At 38.4% G+C, this 25,930-nt stretch overlaps 1 protein-coding gene across 21 annotated transcripts in view; it reads left to right on the forward strand.

The window, feature by feature from the left end:
* Positions 1–25,930, forward strand: part of MCF2L (MCF.2 cell line derived transforming sequence like) — a 153,966-nt gene that overhangs the window by 107,978 nt on the left and 20,058 nt on the right. For 15 of the 21 annotated variants that reach the window (XM_086880227.1, XM_086880212.1, XM_086880213.1 and 12 more), the window contains 12 exons: positions 6,206–6,296; positions 16,058–16,177; positions 16,992–17,108; positions 17,619–17,768; positions 18,439–18,563; positions 20,273–20,387; positions 21,342–21,461; positions 22,273–22,464; positions 22,660–22,851; positions 23,524–23,683; positions 23,828–23,898; positions 24,928–25,004. In XM_086880227.1, the coding sequence (XP_086736353.1) occupies positions 6,206–6,296; positions 16,058–16,177; positions 16,992–17,108; positions 17,619–17,768; positions 18,439–18,563; positions 20,273–20,387; positions 21,342–21,461; positions 22,273–22,464; positions 22,660–22,851; positions 23,524–23,683; positions 23,828–23,898; positions 24,928–25,004 (1,530 nt within the window). Of the gene's footprint in view, positions 1–3,830; positions 4,030–5,435; positions 6,080–6,205; positions 6,297–16,057; positions 16,178–16,991; positions 17,109–17,618; positions 17,769–18,438; positions 18,564–20,272; positions 20,388–21,341; positions 21,462–22,272; positions 22,465–22,659; positions 22,852–23,523; positions 23,684–23,827; positions 23,899–24,927; positions 25,005–25,930 lie in introns of those variants that run through there. The other 6 variants (XM_086880221.1, XM_086880223.1, XM_023918275.2 and 3 more) reach the window with 5 other exon arrangements.

Below are 25,930 nucleotides of genomic sequence, written 5' to 3' on the forward strand. Positions count from 1 at the left end.
CAATGTTAAGAGCTCATATGTCTGGTTTATAGTTCTTTTTCAGTTCGTGATCTCTCTATATTGTTTCAATCAGGAACTTTCTGCAGTGAGGCTGGGTACTTTGGTCTATAAAAGCCTGCAACATCTGAGGCTTTCAAACTGGAGCTTTGTGGAGTGTGATATGTATCAGCCTATTTTCATCATTTCCTCAAGTCCTCAAGAAAGCACAAGTCTGCTTTCTTATCCTTAGAAATGGTGGCTTAAAATGTTAAGTCCTTAAGTTTAGTTTTACTTTGGATTGTGAGAAAGAAGCTGTTATAAGATAAAAATACTTAAAGACCAGATGAGTACATTATAAAATTATTAAGCAGTTTTTAAACATTTTAAAATTAGGGGTACATGCCAAATATGATATTTCTTGTGCCTTTTTTTAAATACCCGGCAGCTGGATTTCTTTTGGAATGAAGTGGATGAACTGGCCAGTTCTGAAACAAAGCGAGCTTTACAATAATGAGAAATCATGAATTGTAAGAAAATGAAACTGCTCTAGATCTAATCACTGTTTAGTGGCTGGGTAACACATTTCGTATAATGTTACAGCTGAATTTTTCTTCTTTTTTCTTTTTTTTTTTGTGTGTGTGTCAAGTTCATAACCCATTAAATTATTCTGCTCTAGGAAGCACTGCATCCTCTAGGATGTAGCTAATGATCAAATTGAAGTAGTCTGGGTTACCCTACATGAGGGACAGGAGGAGAGGAGATCTGCAGCAAGGCTGTACCAGGTGAACTGTTACTGCCCTTTTCCTTGCTGGCAAACCAGCATAAAACTGGTAATGTGAAAAGTCACCACAGGGCTTAGTTTATTTTTTTTTCCTTTCTTACTTGCTATACTGGAGATTTTTATCTTGATTTGTTAATGCCATAAATCTCACATTCTTCACTATATGATTTGACCATCTTGTAGAGCTTATAAAGGCCACTAAGGAGGTGGCTCTTCTCTGCTTCCATTAATTGTTGGGGCATTTGTGGTTTCATTTTTTTTAATGTGTGAAGCACTGATGATGAAAGAATTCTTGTCTCCTCTTCACCCCTCAAGAAATCATTCCTAGCAGCAATTGGAGAGATGGAGAAGTCTTTGAGGTGGCTCAGGTTCAATCAGTTGAAGTTTCTTGTCTCTGCAAATGTAGAATGCAAAGTTTCTCTTGGGAAGCAGCAACCTTACTCATTAAGTGTCTGATTTCCAGTGGCCTGTTCCTAAGCAGAGTGACCAATGATGAGTGGGTGAGCCAATTCCAAGCCTTTCTTACAATGTAATGTGTGCATGTCACTGTGCTGTGGGTGAGGAAGCTTTGAGATAGGGTGGTACCAGAGTTCTGCTCACAATACAGATTGCTGCAGACATTGCCTTGGTGCTGTGTTCTATGCAGTAACTCCTCGTGAAATGTTACTCAAGCCCTACACTGTGGAAATAGCTGCTCAGCCCTTGAGAGCAAGAATTTCTAGTCCATTTTTATGCCAAGGTAGTTGAGGCAGGGAACAGCCCTGACTGTAATGTACACCAATTGTTTAATAATAAAGCTCCAAGACTGAAATTCAGTTTTAAATATGTGGACTTATGTAACCTAAAATGCTGTACAGAATTTCAAACGTGCAAAGGTTTGCTACTTTCCAGCCTCTGTGATGAACCCAAAGATGTCCTTTGTTTCATTTGTAGCAGAGATCAATGTTATACTAACTGCTTTCATACAGCAATGTAGAAGCAGTAGGAAATTCTTTGTGTAGCAATTGTCACCACCCATACCTTGGAGAAATACAAGGATCTTTCAGAGGATGTTTATGTAATTGCTTCCACACACCCCAGAGGGAAGTTTCTTTCCACAGTCCTATGTAGTATAAGCTTTCCCACCCTTTCCCCCAAGTGCATGAGCTAATGAGTCTTGCAAACAGGACAAAGAGGAGATGTCCCCATAATCTAGAGCTGGGAAGTCACCAAGTGGAAAATTCAGTTCCTGCTCTACAGTCTACATGGCAAAACTGAGTGCTTGTTGGGCAGGTATTTCAGCCTCACTGGCACTGCCTCCTGATGGTTTTACACTGGCTCCCCAAGACAGAGGGAGGGGTCTGAGCAGAAAGTCTACCCTCTGCTGCATTTTCTCCTGTCCTTTCTGCTCCTCTTCCTCCACTTTCTGCCTTTCTAACCTGGCCTTTGTGAGTTTGCTGGACACATTTCCTGCAGAAGCAGGGATGGTTCCCTGCCTTTCTAAAAATGTTCTGTTCTCTGTTCTGGTGAATAAACAGAAGAACAGTACTTATCCCATGATGTTTTGGGCTTTTTGTTTCAGTCTGGGGGTTTTTTTGTGCATGTACAAAGGAAGGAAATACTAAATTTGAATTAAAAGCTTATATAAATTATGTTTCAGAAAGTACCGGATACAAGTTAATACAACAAAGGTCATATGGGAAATGTTAAGAAGCCTGAATAGACAGGTGCTTCTGCTAAGATTTTCTAATATTTTTCATAGTAACGGCTGCCTTCTAGTAATTTACAACTCTTCCAAATTTTCTTGTCATTTGTGAGGTGCCATCTGATTTTATGGTGTAAATTTCAGTCAACAGAGCTGAGTTGTTCCTAAGACTTAACCTATCATGCTTTTCAAACATTGAAACAATTGTTTGAGAAGCTCAAGCATCTATTTCCTTTGTTCAAGGACTCAGACTTGACGCTCAGAAGAATCATGGCTTTTGTGTCATGAACGTACCTTGAGAAAAATCTACCTAAATCCCAGGCCACACATGCTAAGCATCTACTCAAGCCTGTTTCCAAACATGTCCTGCTTCATCCTGGGGCTGGGCAGGAGCTTCTCCATGGTTACAGGATGATGGTTACACCTCTTGACCAGCAGGCAGTGCAGACAAGCACTGGACTCCACAGGCAGGACCACAGCTGAGGAAAGTGTCCACCCAAGGGAAGATCCTGGGAGATGGAATGGGATGTAGATTGGAGGATGCAGAGACTGTGATATTCAGGAAGGGGTGGGAACTGATATAATTCATCCTGACAATCTAAAATTAAAAAGGAGAAAAAAAAAAGAATTTTTGAACTGTTCTTGGGACAAGGAGTGATGAATAGGAGAGACAAATGTCAGTGGTGGGGAGAAGATTATTGGGGAGTGATACAGAGGCATGAGAAGATGTGAGCTAAGCTGATGAGTACAATGCAGCTGAACCAAGGCAGGGAAAAAAGCTTGATGAGCTTTTGATGATCTGTGCCCATCAGAGCATGCTTCTGCTGAGACACTGAGCACAAAACAAAATGCATTCCTCTCAAGCACTTGGAGGGATAGGGATAAATCAGGCTAAAATGTAATGAATATCAGAATAAAATGTAATAAATATGGCTGAGGGAAAGAGGGACAGCCAAAGGAAAATTGAGTATGTGCTTATTTCCAAAGCACCGTTCATTCTATGCCCCAGATGAGAGGAGTGTGTTGCAAGGTGTCCTGCAACCCCATATTGCAGGTGCATGTCTGGCAGCAAAGAGAGGTCAGTGGAGCAAGGGTACATTGGCAAACAGACCTGTTTTCAATATTTACTTTTCTTGAATACATGACTTTGTTCTCTTTGTAATGTTCTCAACTTTGTTGTACACAATGTCTTAGTTTGGTTTGTTGCTTCCTGCCTGTGACTTGCTGGAGCTGGATCCCAGATTCCAGAGCCAGGCCTTTGCAACAAGGCACTGTTGTCAAGATAACAAATACTTTTCCCACCCTGTTTGATTTGGAACAGGGTATTTAATTTATTTTTTTTTTTCCCACCAGTCTATATTAATGGAGTGTTAACAGGTTGAAGTCAGATGCTCAAGATTTTGCCACCAGGTCTCTTCTAGGCAGCAGTGGGGAATCCTGGCTTTTATATCTGAGCTTGCTGATTCATGCAAGTACACAACATATTGGATCCTTCTATTTGATCCAGTGGAAAAAGAAGGTTGGCTGAAGACATCTTTTGGGCTATCTTAGAGATGTGCTTTTCTTGGTTAATTCTTCCACTTAAGTAAGCCTTGTCTTTTTAATTTTTCTAGGATAATGATATTAAGCTCTGCTTATTGTCAGGTGTTGAGGCAGGTGATTAACTGTGTGGAGCTGCCATGTAGATAATTTCTGGGATCCCAGCTGAGCCTGTGTTTTCGTGTGTTTTTACAGAGAAATCCTATTGATGCTCTTTCAGAGGCACTAATTTTATTCATATTGCACTGAAATATCAGTAGTTTCTTAAAATTTTATACAGATGTTGCATTGAGGTACTCTGAGATTATGCTTCCTCTGAGGAAGTACGGAGGGATTTCAGGGCTCCTGGGAGCTTCTACTGAGCAAGTTAAATAGCTCTTTATGAGTCTTAATATACTCTAAAATCCACACTGACTCCTGTGGGGATAGCTGTAGCACTTTTTTGACTCCAGTCATCCACATTAAGGCTGTGTACCCAAGGAGTTTGTTTTGCCATCTGATTGTTGTGGCACATGATTGCTATTATAATTTTATTTTGCTCAGTCACTAAAGGATAAAATTGTGAGAACTTTAAACGGGGAACAGGAGGAGGCTAATATCAGTCCGGATCTCTCTCCTCCTCTTGCCCTTTAAATAAGAAAAAGAAGAGGGGAAACTTTAATTAATCCTGGAAATATTTGGAGTGGGAAGCATATTGCTAATATAAAGCCCTATTTGTCTGCAAGGGTTGTCAGGCTTACAAGGCAAGTGCTCAGATGTTGTTTATCAGTGTTGTCCTAACCCAGAGGCAAGAATTAAGTAACATGCACTAAATGTGGGCAGTGAGGATCACTTCTAACATTCTGCTGTGCTGAAAGGAGTGCTTAGCTTCTTCTGAAAGCAAGCAAGGGTTCCTTTTCATTTCTAATGAATATTCATGTTTCCCACTAGATAGTATATCTGTAAATTTGAGAGATGCTGCATTTTGTAAAAGAGAGGGAATAAACTGTGAGTCCTGTTTAAATTTGTGATTTTGAAGAGTAGCTTAAGATGGCACATCTGGGTACCTGTGTTCTTCACCCTCATAAACATCCTCTTACCATTATGCTACTGACACAATCTTATGAAGAAAATAAGATGTTATGGTGTTTCTGTGATTCAGCAATCTTGAATAAAGAATCCTGACATTCTTCTGGGTTGATTTTTATTTTTTTCTTGTAAGATATTACCATAAAAAATCGGTGCACAATATTTCTAAAGGTCACACAGTGCCACAGCAGGCCTTGCAATAAATTATCAGAAATAAAAATACGGCAGACGTGCTGAAAAAGGAGCAAATATATGGGAAAACAATGAATCTGAGTCTGTCCGCCTTGTATTTGCCTGCTGTTTCCATTTTGATTGCGATTGGCTGGCACGGGCTGCTGCTGGCATTGCACAATTGGCTTAGATGGGGAATTACAAAACAGGAGCATACCCCTTGGTCAGGGCTCGGTAGCACATGCAGCTGAGCACAGGCAAAAGAGAAAGGTCACCCGTACGCCAGGATTTGAGCAGCATCTCTCTCACAGATGTTTCCATTCCGGAGAAGTGCCTCTGAGCTCGTTGTTCTCATCCGTGGGTTGAAGGCTTTAAATGCCGTGAGGTTTTTTTGTTTCAGTGAATGTGAAAATGCACCTAGGAAGAAGTTTACAGCCTGGAGGCATATGAGAATTTCAGATGCGTGGAGCAATATAATGGAATGATCAGAAGGATCTGTGTTTTTAAGGAGTTTTAAGTATCAGTGAAGAGGAAGACAGTTCAAACAGAAGGTTAAAAGCAGATGCAAAAGGAAAACAACTTTATTTTGATCCTGAAAATATACTGACAGCATCATGAGGAAGGGATTATATCAGCACCAAACAGTGGAGAATCAATCAGTCTTATTTTCTTCTGAAATAATCCCTGGGCAAGATATGTAAATACTATCTTTTGTGACAAAGAAGAATTCATTATTTGAATACATTTTGAAGCTCTGTGAAACGCTGTGAGACTGCTGCATCTTTGCTATGGTGCATAGTCTATCTTTATTTAAGATATTTATATGAAGAAAATTCAAAATTCAAATTGGCAAAAAGGTCAAGCTACTTTTTTTTTTTTTTTTAACTATTTTTAAAATTGCTTTTCTGTGTGAGAAAACCAGGAGTTACATTTGTATTTTTAACTAAACTTCTTTGTTTTCTTCTTTCCTTCTCCAAACTTAGTTTACGAGATGCTGGAATTGGATTTATTCTTGTCATAGATCGCAGACAGGACAAATGGACCTCCGTGAAAGCTTCCATACTGCGGATAGCAGTGAGTACTCTTTGAAATGACTCCTTAGAAAGATTTTTCTGTGTTGAATCTTCCTCTTAGGAGTGGAAAAACATGGGGGTTTTTTTCTCTTCAACAATATGTCAGCTAATAGATGATACTGAAGGTATCCAGTAGGTCTTTTGTATTCCAGAGAGAGCATCGGGTGTCTGTGATGTGCTTTTAATGCAGTTGGCAGCTCAGGACATCTTCCTAAGTATGCACTTGGAAAGAGTGTATGTGTGAGTGTATGTGAATGTGTGAGCCTGCAGCTCTCCCAGGTGGGAGCTAATATTTGCATGGACACCCCAAGGGTCCCCATAGAGTTTGGGTCCACTTTTCACTATTCAAGTGAACTTCCCTTTTACAAAGAAATGATGGTGAGGCTCCTGGATGAGTTTACCACTTGGAAGGAGTTCACATGGAAAAACCATTCTTGTGATGTTTGATTTAAAACCAGGATTACATGTAAGCAAGAAAATCTTATGTGCCTTCTGTGATCAATCAACAGTACATGCTCTTAACTTTCCCAGTCTCCATTTCAATTAATATTTTTAAAATCAGAAAAAGAATATTCTTAGAGGCTTGCTTTTTTTCTTCTTTATTTTTTTTTTCAGAAGCAGGGAAGGACAGATTCATGTTTATCATGTGCTTATTCTACTGTTGGTTTACTTGGGTTTTTTTAGTTTTTGGTTGGTTGCCTTTTTTTCTTCCTTGTTATCCATGCTTGAATTGTTAGCAGCAATAGTCTTTCCAGGAAGAGCTGAAAAACAAAGCTGTAAGAATTTTTTTTTTATTTTTAATGGCTGAAAAATTTTGATTTTGTAAGATAAAAGTCAAATTGAAACAGTAAATGTCATTTTAATGTGGCTTGATTATGGCCAAACAATTTTTTGTTTATTATAAATTAAAGGTAGTACATTACTTTAAAGGTAGTGTATTACTCCCAGTATATGATGGTTTGTGAATGAATATATAATGATATAATATTACCACAATACAACTTTTTACACAATAATTATGGTAGGAATGTTAAAACATTAAAATACATTGAAGTATGAGCAAAATTTTCTTTTGCAGCTCGTCTCAAAGTTTTGAGATGTAGCATTGAGCAGATTCCAGAAGTGAAAACTGAGAGCAGCATAATTTAGGATGATTGAAGGAAAAAGACTCCATCTGGAAGTTTGGAATCTCTTTCAAAAGCCAATGCTGTAGTTTCTGTTCAAGGACAGATAAGTGTTGCACAGATTATTATTAAGTCCTTTTATTTGAATAATTGGGGTTGTAGGGGTTAGGGAGCAACCACAGACAAGTTGCTTGTAGCCATGATGATAACATTTATGGCAACCTCCAGTGTGTGTTATTTTGCTTTGAAGCACAGTGAGCAGAACTGAGCAACTATTCCCCATTATAAGGGATCTGTCACTGTCCTGATGGTGTTGGTGCCTAAGGGATTTGCCCAGAGAAGGTTGTTAAGTGCAGGAGCACTGCACAGTTGCAGTACTGCTGCTGATGGGTTATTTTGCTTTTTTCAGCTTTTCTCATTTGTCTGTGAGCTTTTTCTGAAAGAAGAATCATGCTTCTTAGCTGAAGTCTTATCTGTTAAAGGCATGATTTTTCATATTTGCTTCTCTTGTTGAACAGCAGCAGTGCTGGCTTTGAATTGCACCCATGTATATATATTTATAGCAATCCTCTTGTTCATCTTCAGGGACAGTCACATCAGCCCTGAACACTTGAAAAATTTTTGTTCCTATTCCAAAAGAAGAGGTAGTGAAGTTTTTTGCTCTTGTCCATCATATCTTCACTATAGTATTTGATATAAATGAAATCTAATGCATTTCATTAGATTTCAGCTGTCTGTTGTTTAACAAAAAAACAAAGCCAAATATACAAGATATGTATATAGTGCCAAATTAGAGTGGTCCTATTGATAGAAAAATATTTATTTTGAATGGCTCAAGGGTAACTGGAGACTTCAACTTGTTTGGCTTTCCTGACAGTGAGAATTGTCTTTTGGTGGTTATGAAGCATCTGAGTGTTATTTGGGCAATCCAGATTGCACTCGGTGTCTGAAAGCCTGATAGTTCTGGCAGTTTCCATCACAGAATCACAGAATGGTTTGGATTGGAAGGGACCTTAAAGATCATCTAGTTCCAACCCCCTCCTGCCATGGCCAGGGACACCTTTCACTAGACAAGGTGGCTCAAAGCTCCATCCAAGCCTGGCCTTGAGCACTTCCAGGGACAGGAAATTCCCAGCTTCTCTGAGTAACCCGTTCTAGTGCCTTGCCACCCCCATAGTAAAGAATTTCTTCCTCATGTCCCACCTAAACCTACCTCCAATCAATTTGAAGCCATTCCCCCTTGTCCTGTTACCCCCTGCCCTTGTAAAAAGCCCCTGTTCAGTTTTTTTGTTTTTTTTTTTAATTTTGGATTGCTAAATCTTATTGCTGTGTGTGAGGACAGGAGTCTCGTGTTATTTGAGAAGAGAGTTTTGGTTGTCTGTTTATTTGTTGTCATTTCTGCCATTTTTCCTGTTTTTTTCTCTAATCATCTGAAGGAGTTGACCCTCTTGATTTGTGAAATCAGAAATACCAGCATAGGATGCTGTGGCTGGAGCACTGCCCAACAGGAATATCCTGGCTGGAGCATCTGGCCATCACTAATACCCTGGCTACTGTAGGACATGAATTTGTAAGCACCGAGCAGCTGTTAAACAGAAACTCATACTAGCATGTATTTGTTATTATCATTTCCTGTTATTTTCAGGATTCTTCATACACATTTGGTTTGTACTAGCGGCTACTTGAATGTTTTGAAAGAAAATTAACAAAATTGTTTATTTCAGGCTGAAATTATTGTGGAAAATATAGTACTAAAAATTTCTAAGCTTCATTTTATCTTCTTTGTTGTTGGGGGTACTTTTTTTTTCCTGGGGCAGAAAATGAAGGATGATGAGGTGAATCTGTGTTTCATGCTGATACATAAAGGTTGTTGAAGTCAGGACTCTGGAGATGAGGTTAACCTATTTTTGCAGCCACAGTGGAAGGTCAGTGACTGCACTGCTCGGCCAGGATGACTGCTGCTGCAGCACATGCAGTGCAGTGGGACTGAGAGCAAAGCCAGAGGACTGGGCTGAAATGTGGCCCTTCTTTTCCTGGGATGTGACAGAGATTGTGCAAGAACATGCCCAGGCATGCAAACTTTGCTATTGTTTTATTCTACTTGATAAAGTTGCAATGGGCAGGCAGCCCAGGATGTTGTTGTTAGCAAGTGCAAGACTTGCAGACTGTGTGGCTTAAGAGACACGGCAAACAATGTCATTCTTTTTATTTTTCACCTGATTTAGCTTAAGTGATTAGCCTAGGAAGAATCTGGTCTACTGGGATAGTCAAGGCTGAGAGGTGAAGTTCTGGTAGAGCTTCCAAGGGCCAAGTTTCATGTTAAGTATGAAGTCTTGATAGCAAATCATCATGTTGTTAGAGATGGTAGAACTTGAAATTTTCTTTCTTATAAGAAAAATACTGAAATTAGTAGTTGTAAATTGTTCACTTGTATAATATTATTGTTTGAGGATATGGAATTTTCTCAACTTTTTGCCCTGTCACTTGCAGTAATTTTTCTAAATATGTTTTAGAATTCTCTGTTTTCAGGTGAGCACAGTATTTAGAGTATAAAGTGACATGCAAGACCTTGCAGAACCTTTAAGCTCCTGGGGCCGGGCAGTTATATAGTCTCATGGATAAGTGTGCAAGGAGGAGCAATCGTGCTGCCTGGTAAAACAGCCCTGTATTGTTCCAGCTGAAGCTGGGTGAATTACAAATGCCAGACAAATTGATCCACTTGTCCTTTCCATACAGTTAAAAATTACTCCTTTTTTTTTTTTTTTAATTTTCTCTCCTAATTTCATTATACACAAATATTACTATATGCAATCCACAGTTGTAGGAGCAAGGCTTTTTACTGCTCTCTTCACAGTTCCAGTATTCCATGTATTTTCTTTAAAAAATAAAGTCTATGTCATTACATTGTATTAGTCTCGTGTTGTCCTGTCATCATTGTCTTCCTCCATCTAGAGGGAAAGGTTGTAATGTGAACTCACTCTTTTAGACAAACAAAAAACTGCACTCAACATTGTGAAAAGTTTTAAAAGCCATTCATCAATCTCATATTGAAGGTCCAGGGAAAATAAAGTTCCTTGGTGTCTAGAGATTAACGTACCTGTGGGCCACTGCTCTTGAGTAAGCAGTTAGGATGGAGGTTGTTTGGGGGTGGTAGTGAGGAATTTTTATCCAGTTATAAAACTTTGTAGCCCTTTCTAAATGTGACAAGAGATGGATTTTATTCAGCCTCCTGGAGAAGAAGCTTGCTTTGTGATTTGCTCCTGCTAACTAAGGATGCATTTCATGCAGATTTCATGCCTTCTGTTTTGGGCTGCCTTGTCCAGAGCACTGCTTCTCTTAGCTGTTCATAAATCAAAATGCAGTCTTCACTGTAACAGCAGCTTAGCCCATTAATTTCTTTGAAGATCAGGGCCAAGACTGCTGGCTAGTAGGAAGAAACCAGAAGCCAATGGACACAGCACACCAGAGTGCTTAGGTTGGACTCGATGATCTTGGAGGTCTTTCCCAACCTAAGTGATTCTTTGATTTTGTAATACCAGCCTAAATCTTGCAGGAGTCAGGCAGTCCCATTTTTGTGCCATCTGGAATCTTATTGGTTTGATATCTGAGGTGAGAAACGCTGAATTGCAGTAATCCAACTTTGAGTTCTTTGGCCTTGTTTGTAGAGATGCTGAGTTTCTTAGCGAGTTCTTGATGTAGAAAAGATACGTTTCGTAAGTGTTGCCCCATGAAAGACACTGTTTTATTTTTATATGGGGTAGGTATTTCCCATTAGCCCGGTTTCTAGCTAGCTCTTTGCATCATGTCCTGAAAAGTATAATGACACTTCACACTTTGTATGGCTTAACGTTGAAAATACTGCTCTTCTTTCAGCCTCTTTCAGTCTTGTTTCTAATTTTGTTTGGATTTAAGACTAGAACTTGGCAGTTGATGAAGCTGGAACAGTATTTGTATTAATTTTGTGGCTACTGTTATGAATGAGTACAGTAAATGATAAATGAGTAAGTTTATTTTGAGATCAGTATGATTTTGTCTGATTGCTTTGGATGTTTTGAAACTATTACACATGCAGGCACTTTTGCTGTAATCCTTGTGTAGTTAGCAATTTTTCTTTATTTTACATATTTATTTAATATGTGAAAACAGAAGTGAGTCACTTAAACTCAGAAAGCAGGATCCTAATGTCACAAGCATTAAACATAGATCTAATGCAAAACAGTTCTGTGTTTTTAAACTAGATTTCAAGCTACTTTTTTTATTAACTGATTTAACTCAAGATTCTTTTGTGACAAGAATTATGTGTAAGGCATTTGTTCATTCTAGCCAGGAGTAAACAGTCTTAAAAAAAATAGGTAAGCAAGTACTTACTAGGCCCTTTATATACAGAAATATTTTGGAAAGAAGTGCTCTGTGGCTTATGGCATACTAGTAAGTGTGGAAAGGGAAACACCACCACAGAGTTTGGTAATGTGGGTATTTTGAAGCTGTTCATAAAATGAAAATTAGTCTTGTTCCAAATATTTTGAAACAGAAATACTAAAACCAAGTCAAGCATTAGCTCTTTGATGGCTCATGGTTATGATATTTCTGCAAGCTGGCTTGACTTCAGGGTCAGTACTGGTGGTACATACAGCCTCTCTGTCAGTAATTTCTGTGAAGAAAAATGATAGTTGGGGTTATATGCAATTGACATGTGGTCCAGAGGAGGCCACAAAGGGGATCAGAGCTCTGGAGCATCTCTCCTATGAGAACAGGCTGAGAGAACTGAGGCTGTTCAAAGGGAAGACTCTGGGCCAGACCTCACTGCAGCCTTTTGGTATTTAAAGGGGGCTTATAAAGTAGAGGGAAAGTGATGTTAGTCAAATAGAGATAGGACAAGGGGGAGTTGTTTTAAACTGAATGAGGAGAGACTTACATTACATGTTAGGAAGAAATCCTCTACTGTCAGGGTAGTGAGACACTGGCACAGGTTGCCCAGAGAAGTTGTGGATCTCTCAACCCTGAAAGTGTTCAAGGCAAGGTTGGATGAGGATCTGAGCAACCTGGTCTAGTGGAAGGTGTTCCTGCCCAGGCAGAGGGTGGGGGGTAGAAATAGGTGATCTTTAAGATCCTTTCCAATCCATTCTGTGATTCTATGGTAGTTTGATTTTTCATTTTACTCAGAACTCAGCTGGGTCCAGTGTGTACATTTTCCCCTTCCCAGAAACCTGGGGCATGAAGTGAAAGGCTCCCCATCCCAGAGAAGCAGATGTCTCAAAGCAGGCAGGTTCACCTGCTCTTGAGAAATTATTAGCTGGTTTTCTGGAGAATGTAAGATTGTTCCTTATTTTGTCCAGCCAGAAAAGGTTCTTCCCTGTATTCTAGATTCAGGATACTTGTAGGGAAACAAAGATCTGAGTGTATTGGAATGCTTTGATCCTGGGGCTGTCCTGTATACAAATTCCTGGTTTGGTCAGATTTAATTTAAAGCTGATAACAAGGTGCACATCTATATCTTCTCTCTATTTTCTCTTTGGAATTGGCACTGATCTGACTGGATCAGAAAGCAAAGGAGATGAGTAGATAGAAAACTAATCCCATGACTGGCATGAAGTATCAAACAAGTGCAAGTGAGATGAATGCATATATGGGGTGGACTCTCCTAGTTTTTGCAGAGAATGTGAAAAACATGACCACTAGTCTCTTTTGCATTGGCAGTAAAAGATAAATTCAATATTTGAGACAAGGTGTTGGGTGAACTGTTAATATTAATTAATCTAGTAAAGAAAGACACTTTGGGGAAAAAAAACCCACAACTGTTTTTGAACATACAAACCCTTGAACAAATCTAAGTTTCATTGACTTCAGTGAAACAGTCCTTGAAAGCACTTTATTTGATAGCACTGCTAAACATAACATGAATATTTTTTGGTGCTTAGTATTCAGCAAAGCATTATTGAGAAGTCATTGTTTGTTGTTGGTTAGCATACAATGGCTTCAAACAAATATGCTGCTGGACTGGAACAGAGAATTTTTGTTTTGTTCCAGTGTTCAGGGTGAAGTTGACTGGTCATGAAGTTCACAGGCAGCTACGGAGTATCCCTTACATCATAGTATTGTCTCTGCAAGCCACCAGGGCTTTAGCAAAAAAAATGTTAGGAAAAGTAGTAGTTCTTTGGCAGTGCAGATACAACCTTTGATAAACTGTAATAGGTGTCACAAGTCCAACATTGTTTACTGTAGCACAACTTCCTTTTCTTGTTTCACAAAAATCGATTTGCAGATTTGACTCCTAGCCACAGCAAGGGAAGAAGGCATCATTTTTTAAGACATGGCATTTTTCCGAAGGAAAAAACTGAAACCAAATGGAGACAGACTGGTGGAGACAAGTTTATACTGTAGTCAAAGGCAGAGTAATCTAGGATTTGAGCTTTTATTCAGAGAGAAGGGAAATTTCTGACAGGTTTTGAATGAGAATTCAAGTGATACAATACTATTGACTTCAACAGCATCATTTTGGGTTGACACATTGAGATAGAAAATAATTGTAATGGTTATTCTCTGTTTTCATTGAATTGAACACCATACTTAATTTCATCATGCAATTAAACTCAATTCACAAGAACTAATACTCAGTCCAGAAAAATTTACTATTAGATTGCATTTGGGTACTGCTCTTTGCTTCAGTAATAGCCTAAATGTCATGAAATCACAGATTGGGTTGGGAGGGACCTTGAAAGACCATCTGGCCCAACCTTTTGTGGGGAAAGGGAGCCTCAGTGAGATTATCTAGCACCTGTCCAGGGCATTTCCCAGCACTCCAAGTAAGGCTAAGTGGGCTGCAGATATTTGCTGACATAGACAGTGGATCAGGACATCATGTGGTGAGGTGGATGTCTCACAAGGAGGTACATTATTTTTTTCAAAATGTGCTACCTAAAAGATATCTCTTTCATCATTTTTATTCTGAAATACTTGCATGGCCAATGAATAAACTTCACATTTCGGAAGTTAAAGGTAAAAAGTAGCTGCTCAGTCAGACTGAACACTGCTGTTACAGGCACAAAATAAATTGACATATCTGTTAAATGAGAGAAGTAAATACAGCTGTCGTTCTAAAAGGCTTATCCAGGAGATTTAATTAGGGAATTTTTTTGTCTGTTTTTTTAGTGTCTCTTAAATAAATTTGTGGGTTTGCTTTGCATGGTAATACAGAAAAAATAGTAAGAAAAGCATTATCTTTTCTTTTCCTTCTGAATACAGTCAGGAATTTTCTATGAAAAGTTTTTCCTCTGGTAACTATGTGTTAGTAACTTCACAGGCTATACTAGTTTGAGTGAACAGCATACTTCTTTAGTGAATTTTACAGTGCAAGGCTTAGGAGCTAGTGAGGGCACTCAGAATTGCCCAGATTCTGTTCCCAGCCCTCAGACTCCTTTGGAACTGAACCACTGTACTTTCTAGAAAATTTGGACATCACTGAAGTGGAGGCAGATGGGGAAGCTCAAGCCTTTAAGGTTCCTTAGTCAAATGAACTTGACTAAGCATATTGGCTGTATACTGAATATCTGGGGAACCACAATAAATCTGTAAAGTTTTCCAGAGAAGTCTTAAACTACCTTTCCCTTTAAAAATTCTTCATTTCTAATGCTAAGTACCTGGAACCCTTGGGAACCTCAACATGATTATTAAATCACTCTTCAACCTTCCAGATACTAACAGTTCCAGTAGGCTTGGAGCAGAGCATAGGGTAACAGCTCCTTCAGTCAGTGGGGATTTTTTGGTTGGCTTTTTTTCTTCCCTCTGGTAAACCAGTTTGCTAGAAAAGGGAAATAATTTCCAACAGTATAATAAAGAAAATTGCATACTTAATCATTATAACGATCATTTCTTTAGTGAATTTCACTGCCTCCCTACAGTGGAAATACTGAATAGAAAAGAATGTTTCCAAGAGTGGCTAAATGCCAAATATGCAAATCTCTGCCACAGCAGAGGTTTTTTAATAATTTAATGCTATTTTTTTTTTAAATTTGTTTCTCCTCTCTTCTGTTTTTCCTCTACCTGTTGTAGAACTGGGAAAGATCCATCAGATTGCTAGTTGGAAGTTGATGAGACAGAACAGAACTGAGAATTTTTAGGCTTGATTTTAATTTTTGTCAGCCAAATTAAAGATTATTTCTAAGTTACTGCCTGACAAATTCATCCTTTGTGGCAAAAACTTGTGTAGGCAACTGGCAAGGTAGTATATGAACAGATTTGAAATTTGTTGTTAGGTTTTCACACAATAATGGAGGTTTCTTTGCCACCTTCTATTAAAGAGAAGATGAAGTAACCATGAAAGTCTTACTAATAAAAAAATACTAAGCCACTGCTGTTTGCTCATTAGCCTCCTTGGGTAGGTTGTAATCTTAGCTGAAGAGCAGTACAAACCAGCCCTGAAAAAAAATTGATTCCAGGAGAATAGATCCCTGTTCCCAAAGACAAGTAAATGTCTTTTGAATGAAGCTCTTTGTACTAGCAATGCAACAATATGATTGGTCACCCCATTATGGGAGGCCTTTGATAGAGTTAGTTTGTGGTTTATCAGAGGCTTCTCCATGTTCAAAAATATTTTCTGGGGCTGAGACACAGAAAATAACGGGCTGAACTTGCTTTTCAGGCATCTTTCCCAGGAAACCTGCAATTAGTCCTCGTTCTACGCCCAACGGGATTTTTTCATCGAGCTCTCTCGGACATTGCTTTCAGATTCAACAAAGATGAGCTTAAAATGAAAGTACCTGTAAGTAATCCTCTGTTTTCACTTTACTCCCAGGAATCTATAAAAATACTTAGGGTAGCCAGTGAGAACCAAAGAAACCCCAACAAAAAGCCATGCTTAGAGGCAGTTCTAGGAATTTTAGCTAATTCATGATGGCTTTTTCTCGAAAGAGTTTTGAAGCAGATGCATTTCCCATGGACTAACGCTATGGTTTCTGTCACTTGAGCAAAAAACAATGGATGCCTTTTTTTGTATTGCCAGCAAACCCACAGATTGTACTTTTGTTTGCAAGTGTACAGCATTTGTATTTTAAAATAAAATTTGAAATTATATGAGCTGATGATATTAAAGTTACTGTATTTATTAGATGTAAATTTCAAGGAGCAAAGATGGTCTTTAAGAAAATTTTCCCCCATCTTTCATTTATTTTGGGGAACCAGTCCTTACATGACAAATCCATGTAGACACTATTGTTATGTCCTGCAGACCCAGGACAACAAGGAAAAATGAACAAGAAGTTAATTTTGCACTTAGAAAATAGTCAAGTATGGTTTATCAAGATAAAAAAGTCTGGCAGTATTATCCTGTATCATGCATAAGCTTTTATTTTTTAATATGCCTGGTTCCCATGCTCATGTTCAGTCATTTACATTTACATCATCTTCAACTGAAAGACCTGCTAAGTTTGTTTTTCTATACCGACAAGAAGCAGCTCCATTTCACTTTTATATAAAAGTTCATCTTCTCTGTCGTGGTCTGAAGGATGGGGCTTAGACTCCTTAACAAGGGACCTGTCACCACAGATCATGTTCACTTTTTTTCTCTCCTGCTGCAGATCATAATGCTGGGCTCAGTATCAGAACTGCAGGGTTACATTGATAAGACACAATTAACAGAAGATCTTGGTGGCACCCTGGATTACTGCCACAACAGATGGCTGTCCCGTCGCACTGTAAGTCTTAGGTTTTGTTTTAACTTTTCAGCTTAATGAACCCTTCTGTTTTACACCCTGTCATTTATAAAACAGATTCCAAGTGATGCAAGTTGACTTGCTCAGTGTGAGAAGATGTTCCCAATGGTACTTAGTCATCTTAGAGAAATAATATGAGTAATAACTTGGGAGTGGTTTTCTGAACACTTGGAGCAAAGGAACTACAGTGTGTTATTGTGTTGAGGTCTATTGGTTTTGCTACGAGGAAGAAAAAGCTCAAGTTGTAAAATAACTCCAGATTATAAAAATATGAAGAAGATACACCTGATACAAGCCTAAGAAAAATATACAATTAAGGAATTAATGGTGACGGTATCTGTTGCTTGCAAAATTCTACTTTGGCCGTTTTTCAGTCTTGTAATTCATCTGTTTGGGTTTGTTTTGAGAGTTATATTTTGTGTGCTTGTGCTTGTTTGTACATATGTGTGTGATGAACACAAAACATCTTTACTGCTTTTTTTATTCCAAAAGGCTATAGAAGGTTTCGCCCAAAAGGTTAAGCAAACAGCTCAGATTCTTCAGTCCTTTGGGACTGAGCTGGCTGAAACAGAACTACCAAATGATGTGCAGTCAACCAGCTCCCTCCTTGCAACACACACAGAAAAGAAGGACAAAATGAAGGTATGTAATTGCTGTAGAGATGCTGTCTCCTAGTTAGACTGTCTTTTCATTTATAGCTAGCAATATAATTGGAAAATATGGACAATGCTAATAGACAGTAAAAATGTGAACCATCGATATCTTTTTGAACTTGTTTGATGTTAAAAATCCTTTTTTGCATTGAAAAATGACATTTCTTGAAACTAAGTTTATGTATGTACAAGTGCATAATGGATTGTATGCGAAACAGTAATTTCTTTGTAAGTAGTGGTGTGTTTAATTTGCAGTTTTGTTTGCAACAGGAAATTTGATTGTATTTGCATGCACATTAAGATATATGGCCTTTTGAAGCATGAACAAATGTTCTTTCAAAAAGGATTAAATGAAAGCTATTTGGTGGTTTCAGAACTGTGCATCTAAAATTTTTGAGATATTTGTAGCCTAAAGCGACGCTAGAAGGCTGTCTACCATGAAAATTCAACTCGGTTACACTGGGGTCCTAAGATGATAAACGTGGAAGAAGCTGACATTTATCATTTACTGTCTGTTGTCAGCCACTGCTTTTAATAAAACTGTGCTTGCTCAAATACTACGGAAATAAATCTTTCAATTCAGTGCCTTGTGAATTCTGCTTAAAAAAACAACACACCACTACAGCATGTGGGGTTTTTGGTTTTGTTTTGTTTTGTAGGAGGATATCAGGGTAGCAGTAGAACAGGGAGATGATATCCTTGGAAGTATTACAAAACCAGTTACTGAGAATCCTGAATACAAACTGAATCAAGATCAGCTAGACAATCAAACAACAGTAGAAAGGTGAGCAGTGTGAAATATTAAATATGCTGTTTTTCTGCTTTTTCGACCCCTCCCCAGCTCCTTTATTTAATTCCACATTTATGCTTTGCAAATAAGGAAAAGTTGCAATGTGAACATTATAAAACATTTCAGAAACAACTCCTCTTGTCAGATCTGCCCTGAACAAAGTAACCCCCTAATGCCCACTCTGGGGTCACCTGGCTAATGGAATGGAAATGGGGATGGAATTTGGATACCACACAACACTGTTCTTTTCATTTTTGTCACATTTGGACCATATACTTGAGTATATTTTCTTTATTTTAAGGAATATCAGTGCTTGGTTTAGAAACTAAAGTGCAATCCAAGAAATTTTGCTGCTGTACAGAAGGCATGAGGGAAAGACTGAAGTGATCTATCTACCCCTTCTTTTCAGTAGATTTGTCCATTTCCCCTTTGAAGTGGGAGGGGATTTTGTCTTAAACCTGATGCCTTATCAATGTTGTTAGTAGCCTTTAAAGGGCTGCCGGGGAGTATACCACTCTTGAAGTATCTGTACACCAATTTCCTATGTGCTTCCTTTGGGCATAAAAGTAATAGATACTGTTTTCCTTTGCTCCCTGCCTGTCACATACACACCCCCTCACATCCTGCCAGGTTTGAGGACATTATATCACTGTAGCACAGATGTAAATTTTCACAAAGCTATGAAAGCATAGCTCATTTCCCCTAGGCAGTATTCTGCATTCTTTTTTTGTCTGTCATTCAGTGTTTCTGTTACACTCTGGCTGAATTTCTTTCCAAGTAACTGTCCATTCCAATCCACAAAGCTTGGCAGAAGTCACTTTTTTTTGGTCACTGTTGCTATCAGCTATCCAAGGACAATCAGGGTGGGGGTTGTTAATTTATCCATAACATTCCTGTTCAATACAATGTCTGGTGGAAGCTGGAACAAGCTCTGTGCATGATGAGTGTGTCACTGCCTTTTCTCTAGTTGGTTTTAACTTGTAAATTCAGAGTTCATTTCTGTACTGTTTAAGACAAAAGTTCATTAAAATTCTGATGTGTAGCCTTCCCTGGATGTAGCCTAAGTACAGCAAAGTGCAGTGTATGCAGTCCATGGGATATCATACTGTCAAATGCAATAACAGAAGGTAAGAAGTAAAAGTTTTAAGTCATTTGCCAGAATTATAATCAAAGATGGTTTTCCTTATCACAGTACAGCTGTATACTTGCCTGTGATATTTAATTAGTAACTCTGCTTGGAAGAGAAGGAGCAATGGCTTTCAGGTTTATAGTGAGCTTTGCTCCAAAGATTGAAATGTAAGGGCAGCTGGCTGGTCACAGCAGTACCAGTTTTTACCCTAATTTTTCCTGATAGCCTAAGGCTTGGGTTCCTCTGAGTCTTAACCCACACACATTTGCATATTTATGTATGTTAGCTCCAGTCCCATGTCCCCGGGCGAAAGTTGAGAAGGTGCTTAAAATAAGCACTTGCCCGTTTTTCAGAACTTAATGTTTGTGTTGAGTTTCAGTTTTTTACATCAATGTTATTGTAGGAAATGATACTGTGTGATACAAAAAATGTTTCTTGTATCCAGCTTATTTGTCCTGAGAAATACTGCTTTGGGGAGGCTTTTTATTTACTGTGGAGGATTGCATTGTCCCTTGAAGGTTGCACCCATCCTTCTCATAGTATTTTTGTATATGTTTTGTTTTGATTTTTAAAGGCTACTGGCTCAATTACATGAAACAGAGACTGCCTTTGATGAGTTTTGGATTAAGCACCAGCAAAAACTAGAGCAGTGTCTGCATCTTCGGAATTTTGAACACAATTTCAGAGAGGTGAGAACTTCTTGGTGGCAGTCAATATTTGGTAATATAGAAATGATTCAGAAAAAGCTTCCTGCTCTTGATTTTACAGTTCTTGTGTGTACTGGAAAACTTTCTCCAACCTTTTTCTTGTACTTGCCCTTACTTGACACACTGCTATCTTTACTAGTTTGAATTCTTGCCTACAGAGACATAATTTATTTTTTTGTGCTGTCTTAAGATTTTTTTTTCCATGCACCCAGCAGTGTATAAGCATTTAAAATCTCCTTTGAAACCTGTTCTGTACCATACATAAAATGCTGCTGCAACGCTTTCATCTTGCCAATAGGTCCTTTTACAAAACCAAGTCTCAACTAAACATTCTGGCAGAAATTTTATGAAAACTGTCTCAAGCACTGTGGGTGGGAAGTTGCAACCATAGTGTTAAAAGCTGGGTGGAGGCTGAACTACAATTTTCACAGCCAGTTTCTGATCTCATTTTGTTTAACTCATGTGCTTGATGGCACCTACAGGCCCTTTATCATGGTGTAGATGATCTTGGAGCACAGCCCCTGTGTCTCCACCAGAGCAACACTCAGAAACCCTCTTGCAAGCATTTGTCCGTCTCTAAAAAAGTTGCTTGAGTGAGGACCTCTCCTTCATGTTTTGTTGTTAACATTAATGTTGCTTTGTGTCCTTCTTATCTGGTAAAAGCAAGATCATAAATGCTTCCTTGGCATTAGTTTTCTTGCATCCTTTTCAGTCCCAGGAAACAGGATTACTGCATTGCCTTTTCTTTGTATTTGTTTTCTTTTTGAATTGGGGGGGAAGGGTAGGCTGACAAAAGAAAGGTGCTTTGTCTCTGTGCCCCAGTAACCACATAATGTGAGACACCTGTCTGCAAATAGTGGCTATCAGCTATTTGATTGGTGGGTCTCTGGAGAGGTGGAGCTCTCTTCATTCATACATAGCTGTGTCTCCTTTCAGGTCAAAGCAGCTTTGGATATTGTGTCTGAGAGACTGTCTGCTTTCACAGATGTGGGAAACAGCCGTTCACACGCGGAGCATATTTTAAAAGATCTTGCCAACTTTGAAGAAAAATCACATGTAAGAACTCTGAAAGTCTCCTTAATTTCTACTATGACAGTGCAGGAGCAGAGGGAAATGGGACTTGATTGTTGAGTGTGTCAGCTTAAGCTGACCACAAGGCAGAATCGGCATCTCAGGTAACATACAGAAGGAATCTGAAATAAAGTCTTTAACCATTGGAGCAGAGTAATTCTTGGACATCACTCAATAAAGGGCAGAGTGACCAGACACAAAGTGTGATTGCTTCATGTAAGAATTGCATGAAGTGTCTACACAGACAAGTTTTGCATCTACTGATCAAGGCACCACTTCCATTCCTATTAAAGCCACGTCTTTCAATAAATCTTAGAAATAAGAAAGCTGTGTATTGAATAAAGGTGGCCATAGAAACATACTCTGAACAATGTAGAAAGGGAACCTTTTTCTGGTCTGTGCTTCACAGTGAAACAAATTTCTCTCTAAGTGAGGCCGTTCCTCTTAAGGCTGATGTAGGTATTTTTTAATTTGAGTTCAGATTCTTGCTGTTCCCCAAATTGCGTTCATGCACACACAGACCATGCTGAATAAGGCAGAGAAAGACAACAGTGGTTCCTTCACAAGGAGGCCTGTGATTAAATTCACTGTTATTTCTGAGGTATTCTGGTACGTGAAAGTTCTTTGGCATCTGGAAAGACAGGAAATCACTTTGCTTTATTAAGGAAGGCAGATATTAACTAAAGATGTATTCTTTATCAATATATGTATTTCACTGTGTAGAAACAATTTTAATGTCTTTTCATTGGTCTTGATCCAAGGAAAGATGTACTTTAATCAGTGCTTGTTTTCTTAGGAAACTGTAGCAAAAGCCAGAATGTTAGCTTCAGAGCGTGATGCTTTTATTCAAAGCAATCATTATGCTGTGGACTCCATTATTCCAAAATGCAGTGAACTTCATCATCTCTGTGATGCCTTCACTACTGAGACAGAACGGAGGAGAAACCTTCTTAACAAATCCCTGGAACTGCACGATTTACTAGAGAAGGTAAATTTAGTATGCAACAGTTGTTTCCCAAAAACCTCAGCTGAAGAATTGTCATAATGGTAGGTAACATTATCTCACTGTGCTGCAAGTTTTCTCTTTAAATAGCTGAACACGTGACAAGGTTGAGGTGTTTTAGACTCTTGGTGTGTGATGCTGACATTGGTGAATTCTGAGCCTGTTCTTCTCTGTTTCCAGTCCATGAAGTGGTGTGATGAAGGAATTTACTTGCTGGCTTCCCAGCCAGTGGATAAGTGTCAGTCTCAGGATGGTGCAGAATCAGCATTACAGGAGATCGAGAAATTCCTGGATACTGGTGCTGGCAATAAAATCAAGGAGTTGAATAAAATTTACAGAGAGTATGCACACATCCTCAATGAAGACCTAAAGGTAGCAGAAGATGTTTATGTGTGTCTGTGTGTCCATTTGTTCATTTTAGCATTGCTCTCTTGTACTGCTATTTATAAAGATAAATAATCAGCACTAGGAGTTACACCTGTGAACTGGAAAGCCAATACATTTCTCTGCCTGTGTCTCATCATATCTTTGGATAAGAATCAAGGGCTTCAAAGACTTTTCATAACTACTGAAATTTTTCAGACAGTAAAATTGCTTTTTAAAAGAATTCTCCCAAGCTGGTATTTGAAATACCTCTTTTTTTTAAGTAACAAAAATGTGCCACTTTTTTTTCTAGAACTTGAGAATATATTCCTTTTCTTCATGGTTGATCTGTTCATGTAACAGAACCTTTAGACACTCAAAAATACTTTATTTTTTTAAATTGAAACTTGAATCCCAGATTTCTCTATAGTAAGCACACAAAATACTTTTGTAGTGACATTCCAATCTTTAAGAGTACAAAATCACAGTAAATTATACTTTAAGAGTGAAGTTAGTGTATTTCTATATATGGTATGAACGTAATTGCAATTTCAAATCAGTATGCTGTAGATACCAATGTAGCTTATTGATAGGTCTCTGACAGGAATTTTTAAGTTATAATAAATTATTTAAATTCATTTTTTTAATTCAAGCTGGGTTTTATTTCCATGGCAACCATAGGAGCATGTGCAAAAGGTTTTCCAGAAGCAAGAAAATATGGAAGAAATGTTTCAAAAGCGGCAAGTAAGTCTTAAGAAGCTGGCAGCCAAGCAGACACGTCCTGTTCAGCCAGTTGCTCCAAGACCTGAAGCATTTGTAAAATCTCCTTGTACCTCTCCAGGTAAGTAACTGTATTAGCTTTTAGGTTTTTGTGCTATGCTGACAAACTTAAAGAAACTTCCAGCCATGATTTGTGGCTGCACAAACATCTGTGTCAGATCTGATCCAGTTCTAACTTCTGTTTGATCCCGGTTTACGTGTGTAGGTCTCCAAAGAGAAAACGCATCCAACTCAGAGAGCAGCGCGCTTCGGAGGGTAAACTACAGAAAAGGAAAGGTATTTTTTTCACTTTGCATTTTTTCATGCATGTACAACTTGAAAAAGTCATAGTACAACAGAATATTCAGGAACTCTCAATAAGCATGAGGGAATTCTACCGAAAAACTGATGGCATTGTCCCAGTTGAAGTAACGCTGGTGAAACACTCATGTGGTTTAAATAGGGGCTGCTTTGTTGCTGGGCTGGTTATGAGGGAGGGTAAAGTAAATAGTTGCCAATATTAGGAAAAATGTTAGGGGCAGCAAAATATTAAGTCTATGAACAGGAAATGCATTTTATTTGCCAGTAGTAATTGGCTACTCTTAAAACCGTTGACAGTGAAGAAGTAGTTGTCATTGGCTCCAAGACAGCTTCACCTGACCTGGTGGGTTGCCATTCCCAAGTGGGGATGGTCTTCCTGCCCTGCCTGTGGCAAGGGAAGTGTCCTGACAGCAGCAACAGAAACATGTCATTTCTCACTGGGTTAGAGAGTTGAATCAACTCAGCAAAGGTTCAGCAAAAGACAATGCAAGGAGGAAGGCAGGACCACACAACCAGGATGGACAGCATTTGGAGAGAAAAGGGGTAGTTCAAGGAGAGCTTGAAAGCAGAACCCTTCTCTTTTTTCAGCAAGCCATAGTTAGGTTTAGGCATTACAGTAAAAGTTTAAGAGTGAATTTCTGTGTCAGCTTAAAAAGTAAACAGAAATTAGCACAGTACCTTATTTTTAGCTTGGAAAAAAGACTAAGGCTAGTGTTGCCTACAAGATTATGCTGCCACTGATATCTTCTTGAAAAGGGGCTTTGAACCACCATCTTTTCTAAACTGGCTTTTGATGAAGAACTTTCTACATCCAAATATTGTGTGCTTCAAGACCTTCAGGGTAGCTTGAATTTTTTTCACAGTGTTCTTGCAAACTGCCTTCATTTTTAGTGGAGTACAGTCTTTCCAGTGAAAAGTGCTGAGCACAAAGCTCTGTATTTTAGAGTGTTTTTTTCTGTGATGCCATGATCATTTTTTTCATTGTTTATTTCTTTCCTTCTTTAGAGTGAAATGACTGAACTTCATCAAAGTAGAGGAGGATCTACAATGGATGATGAAGAAAATCTAGCTGTGTTACGACAGTAAGTATCTTTTAATAAGCAAAAATTGTGTGTTTTCTCTGATTTTGTTCCAGCAAAGCCTGAGTTTGGCTAAGGATTTGATAAAACAAGTATATTTCTCTGAAATAATGCTCAGTGCCTTTTGAAATGCATTGGCTATGCTCTGTGCACAGAGGAAGACGTTTCAGTCTGTCTGCAGCATTATTTAGAGTTTGGGTAGTAGCAGAGTCTACCTTTGCTGCAGTGAGATGATGCTATGGCAGGACAAATTTTCAATTTTTGAAATTGTAATTTCAAATTCTATTTTGAATTTGAAATTCAAAAATTCAAATTTCAGTTTCAAAATTCAAATATTTTCATTTCAGAGCTGATATAGTTTTGAGTTATAAACCCCCTGTAAATCTACTGATTTTGGTCTCCATGCTTTGAGACTTTGTCTTTATATTGGACTCTTTTTTAGTCCCTATTTTGATATATGTTATGAAAAAAATCACTTAGCATAACATGTGTTAAAGAAATGACTTAGTACCACCTGCAATGCATATAGCAGACCTTGCATTTTCACTTGTAAACTGGCTACTTACATGGTCTTTTTATTGTAATAACCCTCATCACACAAAAGGTCAAGGCAAGGAGTTTGGGGGGAAGTATGATGAATGCTTGATTACAGAAATTAAATTTAAAGCATCATTGAGATATTTAAAGTGTGCACTAAAATCCTCTAATTTAAAAACACTAGTGTAGCTTTAAATCTGTATTTGATTATCCTATGCAGCTCCAACTCCAGCTCCCATAGTAGTTGTATAACCAGACTTTGTAGGCACAATAATAAAACACTCTGCTGCTTCAATTCAGTTACTACAGCACTGAAACTGCTAGATTTTATGTTCAAACGCATTTTCAAAAATTTTAAATTGTTTTAAAAATATGTATCTCTCAATAAGGAT

Source organism: Cyanistes caeruleus, chromosome 3, assembly GCF_971803275.1.
Source record: "Cyanistes caeruleus chromosome 3, bCyaCae1.hap1.1, whole genome shotgun sequence".
Classification (NCBI taxonomy): Eukaryota; Metazoa; Chordata; class Aves; order Passeriformes; family Paridae; genus Cyanistes; species Cyanistes caeruleus.